Source organism: Quercus lobata, chromosome 8 (genome assembly GCF_001633185.2).
Source record: "Quercus lobata isolate SW786 chromosome 8, ValleyOak3.0 Primary Assembly, whole genome shotgun sequence".
Taxonomy (NCBI): Eukaryota; Viridiplantae; Streptophyta; class Magnoliopsida; order Fagales; family Fagaceae; genus Quercus; species Quercus lobata.
This window is the reverse complement of record NC_044911.1, coordinates 24,485,369-24,494,411: the sequence shown is the minus strand read 5'-3', so window position 1 is coordinate 24,494,411 and position 9,043 is coordinate 24,485,369. Positions and strand designations below refer to the sequence as shown.

The window sequence follows — 9,043 nt, the reverse complement described above, 5'->3', positions numbered from 1 at the left end:
ATAAGGTTTTGGAGGCTCCAATAGATGATTTTTCCAAGCTTGAATTTAGAGAGAGCAAAGGTAAGAACGAAATTCAAAAAATAATAATAATGATAATAAATGAAAAATCAATTGGGGCTCAGTTGCTTTTGTTTCATACTTTTCATCGAGCTTGCAAAGTTGCTTGTATTCTTTGAGTTTTATTGATCTTAGAACAATAAAGGGTTGCAAAAATCTGTTAATCATGTAACACAAACCATGACATGATACTAATTAAATTTCTACTCTTAATGCATCTTCAGTGTAACTTGGAGATTTTCTCATGTGAAACCAAATCAAAAATAGTATTTGTGATTTGTATATTTTGCTCAAATCACATGTGGATATGTGATCATGTACTGGTAAAACTATATGTTAATCTGATTATTAATGTTCGGTTTGCAATTAATGTCCTGGTCATGTGAGTGTGGTTACTTGGATTTATTATTATGTGTTGTTAGGCTAGAGAAGAAAGTTTTTATTTCTTTTTTAGTTTTTATTTCAAGATCATGCTGTTTTCAAGTTTTTATTATTTTTTCAATTGATCTTATATTTTGTGAATTTTGTGATTGTAAAATAGTGATTAAACCAATTCCATCTTTCAAAAAAAATCACAAGTAATACTTGGTTTTAAAGTCTTTTTGAGATCACTGAATTGGGTAAAGTTTCAACAAAGTTTTAGCATATTTCATATATATATATATATATATATATATATACATATATTTTGTTATGTATGTATTAATTAGGGTTCGAGAGCCTAGCAAAAGTCTTAGTCGATGGACGGCAAGACCAAGGAGGGCGTAGCCGAAGCCACATCCAGCGGTCCATATACGGTACACCACAATTTTCCTGATATCCAAGCTTTTTTAGTCTTTTCTTTCTTTTTTTTTTCTTTTGATTTTCGGTTTTGTTAACCAGATGTTTGAGTTGAAAGTGGATACCACGAAGCCTGGATGGCACAAGGCAATGATAACACTGTCTCGGAGCATCAAAGGTTTTTTTTTTACTTAATAATATTCATTTTCCTATTCTCAAAAAAATGCATGATTGATTTTTTTAACTAATCCATTAATTTCTAATGTTAGTTATATATATATAGATGTCTGTTATTATATCGATGGTGAAGGGTGTGCACATGTTTCGGGTTACATAAGCCCTGGGTTGCTCCATAAAATTCTAGCAAAAGTAGCACCACTTGCAGAGTTCAAATGGTTGGCTTGTGCACATGATGAAAAGAATGCGCAGAATGGACATGATTCTCACTATAACAATGGATATTACCATCACTATTACAATTATATGTATGATCCTCGAAGTTTATATGATCAATACCAGCAATCCTCTTACTACCATCCACAATTTGAGACGGTGTATGATCCTCGAAGTTTATATGATCAATACCAGCAATCCTCTTACTACCATCCACAATTTGAGACGGAGACTCATCCTCATTCTTCTTTCCATACACCATCGCAGCCTCCTGTGGTTGACAAACAAAGTAGTGGTGAAAAGGCAGTAGCAAATCCAGATCAGACTAAAAAACCCCACGCTAAAAAGTTCAATAAGTTTTTTAAGCTGATGCTGAAGCGGTTTCGAACTGTTGGTGTACGCATTATTAAAGCTTTTATTTCATAGTTCCTTGATGAAGATGCTAGCAATCATTATGCTTTGATGTATTTACTAAATATGGATTTGGAACAAGTTAGGGTTTCAAGGGTTTTTTTTTTTTTTTTTTTTTGTTAAGAGACTTATTTTAAAAAAAAAAAAAAAAAAAAAGTGTCTTTTTGTATTATGTTTTATAGCTTTTTTTTTTTTTTTTTTTTATTGTTGTGATGGTGGTTTATTATTATAACTTACAATCCGTGGGTTTACACAATCATGAGTTTAAAATTACAACAAACAGATTATGATTGATGCATGATCAAAAAGCAATATCAATAATGGTTCCATGCATTTAAAAATGATATTACACTAATCAATATGTGAAATTTATTGTAAAAGTTAGCTGAAATAATACAATAAGACCCATGAATGGTACCAAAAAGTGCAATAAGACCCATAAATAATAGCAAAAAAAGCTGAATAATAAAATAAACTGGCTAAAATAATCAATGCCAAATGCACACTTGATCTATGAATTTTTCAAAAACAAACATCGAATTTTTAAAATTTTAAGGGATGATATAGAACTCAACACAAATTTAGTAACAAGCATAAGGGGTGTGTTCCAACATAAGTATACAATAATTCGTAATCCCTGTTAGTTTATGTGGCCCAGAAAAGTAGAGAATGGGCAAGCTTTATACAATGTAGACCATATATGTCAGACAGACAATAAACAAGGAAAATCAGAAAAATATTCTTTCCATAGGGGAGGGGGAAGAAGAAAGAAACACGCTGATTAGTCTTTAAAAAGTACAGAAAATATAGTTCCATCAAGCGCCAATGAGAACTAAGTGTAAAAATAAAAACTCAACAGTAGCAAAGACAAAAGCTGGCCTCTGGTTTTTGTTTATATGCATGATGACTATTTATGGTATCCGGCTAGCATAATACAAAAGCAACCTTAATGAGATTGAAGAAGATCCAAAACTGATTTCCTATCAGGCATGCTAGGAATAGCTCCCTTCACTTGAACACAAAGAGAAGCAGCTGCAGCTGTTAAAAACAAAAATCACAGAGAGTTATGATAAGCAATGTTCTAAGGAACATATTTATTGATAAAATAGGGAATGATGTTGCAAGTATACCAGCAAATTTTAAGCATTCATTTCTGGACTTGCCCTCCACAAGAGCCACAGCAAATGCTGCAGTAAAAGTATCTCCAGCCCCAGTTGTATCGAGGACCTTTGTGGCTGATATGATAGGTTGTTTAATTGGCTCTTCACCTTCCACAAATAAGGCAGACCCTTTGGCCCCAAGTTTCACAAGGACTTGCTTAACACCCTGAAAGAATACATTTTTTTAATATAAGTCTGATAATACACCATTTAGCACCAAAAAAAAAGAATATCATGGCACCAATAGCAGATGCACATGTAGTGCACAATTATTCTGACGCTTGTCCAATAAAGTCATTCTATTATTGATCCTCTTGAATCTATCAAGATTTAAGCACAATTGAATCATTTTGCATTATATTTATGAAGAAAGAAGAAAACCCAAAAAGGGTCCAAGTATACCAAATATATTATTGATTTTTAAGATAGATGGTACATTTAGCTAGACAAGAAGAAATCCACACATGTTATGAAAGAAGGAAACAAACACACGCACACATATGTAAAGTCTCATGTACTACGAAAAGCTTTTGTAGCCAATTCCTTAGAATTGCTGAAACATTTTGTAGGGGCACATTTGCACAACTTGGAAATTCAATGGCCCAAAATATACTTCAATTACCGACCATATCTGCTAAAAAACAAGGCCATCCAAGAGAAGGAGATTCACCACAACTGAGTAGAAAAAAGAGTATGGGATTATATGAATAGACCTGTTCCCAACATTCAAAAAGTATCTAATTGATGGCTGCCCATCCTCCACTGATCCCCATTGATGTTATGAACGTATTCTTGTGTGTGGTTTCTGTGAACTGTGATCATGCGTGCCAAATAAATGTAAATACCACAATGGATCAATCAAATTTCTAAAAGACGTCCAAATATGCTATATTCTTTTTTCTATTTTATTTATTTAAATGAATTTATTGCTGTAAAAATGGTATTTATAATGGATAAGGCACAAACCCTGTAGCAATGATGATCATTTTAGGTGTACATAAACTCACCATTTTATGGCATTTCACCACAGCTTGAGTAATCTGTTCAAAGCTTTCAGTTGCCATTCCTGTTAAACGACCAAGTTCACTTTCATTTGGGCTTAAAATATCAATAGAATTTAATAATTCTTGTGGGAACGGTGCATCCATTCCACCAGCATCCAAGATGACAGGAACACCGGTACTTCTTGCAGCCTGAATACAGGGTGTGATATCAGATAAGGCAAAAAAGTTTTATAGGCAAAACAGGCCTTGGGAGTGGGGGGGAGGGAACCTAATGATAAAATTGACAAACAACAAACCAACATAAAATTCAATTGAAATGTCCAAAACACGTGCAGATCAAAGAAACCAAGATGCAGAGAAGTTCCCAAAAAGTTAAAAGTAAACCTTTTTGTGTTTGTGTTTGTGTGGGGGTTTTTTTGGTTTTGGGGGGGGGGGTGTGGTGGTGTGGAAGCAGGATGAGATATCAAGTACACAAATGTGTAATAAGCAGCAGATAACATCAGAAGATTTTCTCCATCATATATTCAAGGAATTGAGCAAATAAGCATATGCTAGGAGCAGAAAAAAAAAAAACCACCAATCAATGCACATAACTTTATCTAACAAATTCTATGTTACGTTTCCAATTTCAATTATGAGAGAATATTCAGACCAAGAATATGACACAGCCAAAGGTGCATTATAGACTAAATCAATTGTTTCAAAGTTCTAAGGATCCAAATGTTGGTTAGGGTTGCTTACACAAATAAAATACTTGACTAAACAGGAAGTAATTGGTATTTAGCAATATTTATGACCAAGCAAAAACTATATGAGATATCGTTCATGCGCCCAACATCTTTCCTTTTATCTTTTTAGCATAATGTTTCAAATCTTCAATCTGTGGTTTGGATTTTTAGAGAATACCTTATTCCATCTCTTACCACTTAGGTAGTTCCCAAAAGTTATTAATAATGCCCAAGAGCAAAAACTAGAGAATAACTTTGATAAAATAGCACCTTCTACTGCATGGTTAAAGCCTTTGAAACAAATTTTCTGTTTTTCTTTTAAGAAGCAAATTCATTCTGAATGGTTTCCATTCAAGATAAGGGACATCTCATAGAAGACTAATGATGCAGCCATGGAAAACTAATTTTTTATCACTTCACAAATTAGCCTATTCAAGACTTATTTTATGAGATCCACAAGCGAAGTCCAATTGAAGTAAATGTCATGTGGTTTTAACGGTCTATTTACATGCATTGTAGGGTTAAAAGAGTATTTAGTTTGGGTCTTTATTCTAAAAGCTATGATCCATTTTGTATTTGTGGACAAAATTGTAATTTAAATAACCCCTGCAAATCTAAAATTTGCTAGGAGATCCTGAGTTTCTATTATATTAGTCTTTTATAAGGTTTTTAGTTTATTAGTCAAACTTAGAGATTTTTCAGCCTTATGAAAATGGGTTGTTTGAAACATTTGTACCTAGAAAAAAGTGAAGCGTACAAAAAGCTGTGCGGTTTGAAATCATGTTAGCAAACGGGCAATTACTACTAGCAAGAAAGAATTCTACGTTATATATTTTTGTACTCAATGTAATCAAAGGATGGATTGTGTTTTGAGCATTCTAGCATGTGGGATTGCGTATGTTGTTTTCTCCCTTTCTCTTCTCTCCTTTCTTGCCAGTGGGATTGCGTATGTTGTTTTCTCCCTTTCTCTTCTCTCCTTTCTTCTTCTCTTTCTTGAGGTACTGTTTATGGATACTATTCATACAACCCCTAAACACTATAAAATTCTCTCCTTTCCTTCTTCCATTCAACCCCAAATCAAGCACTTTCTTTATCTCTCAAAACCATAAACCCCACATACTTTCTTCTACCAAAAAAAACCATCAAATAACTCATCAAACCCCCTTTTAATTCTTAACACAATCTCATAATCCTTGCTTCAAAAATTCTAAACCCTAGATCAACAAATTCACCTAATCCTAAACCCACTACAAGCACACATGGGCAAATTTAATTTGTCCTATGTCAACTAATCTGTTGGCTGTTTTTCTGATAAAATACCATGTATTCGTTTCTTATAATGGCCTGAAGAAGCATGTCAATCAGATTTTCATTCCATTATTGCAAGGATTTCCACTTTCATCATGTTTATTTAGGGACACAAAGTAAATTCCTCGCAGAATCATTCTTTTAGGCACAATGAATTCAGTTCTAAGTTTGAAATTGACCTATAGGAACTAGGCTGAAGGCTATTGCACATAGTAATGGAAGATACATAGGGAGAGACAAATATATACTTCAGGGATTGTGCTTCCCAATTTTTTCCCCTCTTAAGTAAATGTTTGCTGGTACTTTAAGAGCACATTGATGATGCTAAATTTAAGCAAGCGTCTTTTTTCATTTGTACTTTCCTTTCCAGCTTTTCCCCCTCTAAGTAAATGATTTTTGTTCCCGTTTATATGACAAATTTGATCTTCGTTAAGAAATTGAGTCCTTTTACATTTGAATTGGATTCGTGTACTAATTATTGTCAGTAGACCTGACCTCCTCATCTCTCTCCAGAAAAATTTTGCAATCAAACTAACTAGAAATAAATTTTCAATAGAACTAAAAAGCTCTTCGCATGTATTCCAAAAAATCTAGTGATAAAGCACAATAATCAGTTATGACTTGGGAATAGAAGTAAGCCTGGGCTGAAAGTGCAAGCTCAATTCTCAAACTTGAAATCAGCTGACAAATTCCAATTTAATAGAATTGATGGGGAAAGAAGTTTTTACCGTTAGATTAAGAAGCACCAAATCTGAAGATTTCAGATTTGCAAGCATAAGAATTCCTATAAGATTTGAGTATTTGCTCTGGGTGCTCAATTATTAACAAAATGCCAATTTATTGTAAAAACCAAATTCCATTCTTCAATTGAAAAGCTGTTCCCTCTTTGATGTCAAAGAAGATTTTTTTAGGTTCTACTATTTTTTCTTCCATCTTAAAATAAAACAAAGTATAACCAATTCATTAATGAAACACACAATTTGGAAGCACATAAACTTAAAGCATTCATATTGTGTTTAACAAACTAATAGGGAACTTAACTTGGAAGCGCATAAACTTTATGAACTCACAAAGCCTTAGGCATATTACATCAACTCATACTAAATAAAATTCCTCATATACCCCCCTGATCTGTTTTTTCATTCTAAAGAGAGAAACTGAAACAAGCATGACATTCACATAAAAAATAGTAACACTTTGTTGAATTTCAAATTGAAAAATTCAGTAAAAAGTCCTGACCTTTGCGACCTGAATGTTGACTGAATCTGGGATCTCCCTCTGCAGCAAAACAATCCCAGCATTCCTGACCACCTCAAAATCCTGGTCAGAAAGGGTGTGAGGCCAACAATTCATGTTGGCACCACCAACAATGATGATTGAGTTCTGCCCATCAGGCTGGAGCATAACCACAGCATGCCCAGTGGGTGCATCAGTGACAGTATTAAGATAATCCAAACAAACCCCACCATTTTGGAGAGATTCAGAAATTAATTTGCCATGAGCATCATCACCTACCTGCCCCAAAAAGTAGGTTGGATAAGAGAGCCTGCCACCACAGGCAGCCTGGTTGGCACCTTTGCCACCAGCAAGAGTCTGACCACTATTGGCTGAGATGGTCTCACCCACCTTAGGCAACCTATTAATCTCCAAATAAATATCTGCATTGGCTGATCCAAAAACTACAAGTGGGGGAATTGGGGTTTGTGTGTTGTTGTTGTTGTTGTTGTTTGACGGATTTATGGAAATTTTGGAGACAAGTGGGTATCTTCTTCCATTTGATGGGTTTTGCTTCTTCTTCTTGTTGAATTGGAGAAGTGGGTTTAAGTTCACTGTTCTATATGGTTGACTCGGCAGAGTATCTTGGGTTTGGAATTGGAAAGGACTGCTGCAGCATTGGTTTGATGGTGAAATTGCTATTCCTCTCATCTCTCTCTTCTGTCAGACCCACGTACGTTCCAAATCTGCTCCAACAAACAAACAAAGAATGGGGGCCGCTTTCACCTTTGATCAAGGCAAGGGTCTTAAGGTAGTCCAGACTAAAGTTTGTTACTGGAGGAGTGAAAAAGTAGTAGTATAAAAAAATGGAGAGGGAGATTAAAAAATAAAAAAAGGTGAGAAGATAAAAAAGATCTGATTTTTCTTGTTTGTTTGTGAGGATAAAAAAAAAAAAAGGGATGAAAAACTTATTTATTTGGTTGAAAAAAAAATAAAAAAAATAAAAAATGAAGTTGATATAAATTTATAATTATGTTTCCATTAAATAAAATAAAATAAAATATTTATTAAAAAATTAAGTATAGACACTTTAATTTTTTTTGTTAAATAGCACAAGTCAAAGAAATATCAAAAAATAAAAAATAAAAAACACAACTGTGAAGGAAAAAAAGAAGGAGAAATGCAACTAGACAGAACAAAAATCATAGGAAAAAGAAGCCATAGGTCGAAATCCATATGCAAGCGACGGTCATTTTCATCAATCCACACTATTAAGCTTTCTCCCTCATTTCAAGAAGAAAACATTTTGGTGAGTTTAGAGGGAAAACATTTAAATCTCATCACATTTTTTTCCTTTTTTACTTCCAATCAAACACTCATTAAAAAAATTCTCGCTATTTTTCTCTCCATAACTTTCCGTCCTCACTAAAATCCCTCCAAACAAATATACCCTAGAAGCTGGCAATGATAAAACATTTTTTGCCACATAAGCTTAAAGGAGTTCTTATTAGTTAACGCTGTTATTAGGGTTTGTTTCCGGTTTTTTTTTTTTTTTTTTATTAGAGCGGATCATTTTTATTTTTTACTTTTTATTTCAACAACTCAAAAATTTTCAACCATACACTTCTCAAAAAAAAAAAAAAAAATCAACCATACTATATAGCTTCTCCCTCGTCATGAGTCCTGATTATTTCTCTCTGTCTCTCATGAATGGCATTTGCAGTTGCTGTCTTTGGCAGTACTTCTCACTGGCGTCACTATCACTGGTGGCCGTCAGGTCCCTCTCCTTTCTATCACTTCTCTTTTTATTTACTTTTTGTTTGGGGTAGTAAAGCTTGATGATTTTGCTTGGGGTTTAAAATTGGGGTAGATTTAACATCTGAGATCCTAGTCCGGATCAAGTCCTACCCTTGCTGAGGTTTGAATTTGATTTCTTTAATTTTTTTTTTAATAATATATATATATATATATATATTATCCTTTCTAT

General features: G+C 33.7%; 2 protein-coding genes across 5 annotated transcripts; one reads left to right on the top strand and one right to left on the bottom strand.

The window, feature by feature from the left end:
• Window positions 1-1,731, top strand: LOC115957934. 2 transcript variants are annotated; one of them, XM_031076282.1, is made up of 4 exons: window positions 1-60; window positions 768-854; window positions 940-1,015; window positions 1,121-1,731. In XM_031076282.1, exons 2-4 carry the CDS (start codon window positions 798-800, stop codon window positions 1,654-1,656), a joined length of 669 nt encoding a protein of 222 aa, XP_030932142.1. In that variant the 5' UTR covers window positions 1-60; window positions 768-797; the 3' UTR covers window positions 1,657-1,731. The 2 variants fall into 2 exon arrangements, with proteins under 2 accessions (XP_030932142.1, XP_030932143.1); XM_031076283.1 differs by lacking the exon at window positions 1-60 and having other exon boundaries at window positions 765-854.
• On the bottom strand, window positions 1,090-7,893 carry LOC115957933 (ribokinase). 3 transcript variants are annotated; one of them, XM_031076279.1, is made up of 5 exons: window positions 7,081-7,893; window positions 3,809-3,994; window positions 2,772-2,967; window positions 2,587-2,679; window positions 1,090-1,501 (listed from the first exon to the last, which is right to left on the bottom strand). In XM_031076279.1, the coding sequence occupies exons 1-4, from the start codon at window positions 7,765-7,767 to the stop codon at window positions 2,588-2,590; spliced, it is 1,161 nt and encodes a 386-aa protein (XP_030932139.1). In that variant the 5' UTR covers window positions 7,768-7,893; the 3' UTR covers window positions 1,090-1,501; window position 2,587. The 3 variants fall into 3 exon arrangements, with proteins under 3 accessions (XP_030932139.1, XP_030932140.1, XP_030932138.1); XM_031076280.1 differs by lacking the exon at window positions 1,090-1,501 and having other exon boundaries at window positions 2,243-2,679; window positions 7,081-7,236; window positions 7,357-7,893; XM_031076278.1 differs by lacking the exon at window positions 1,090-1,501 and having other exon boundaries at window positions 2,243-2,679.
• Between the last annotated feature and the right edge of the window lie 1,150 nt (window positions 7,894-9,043).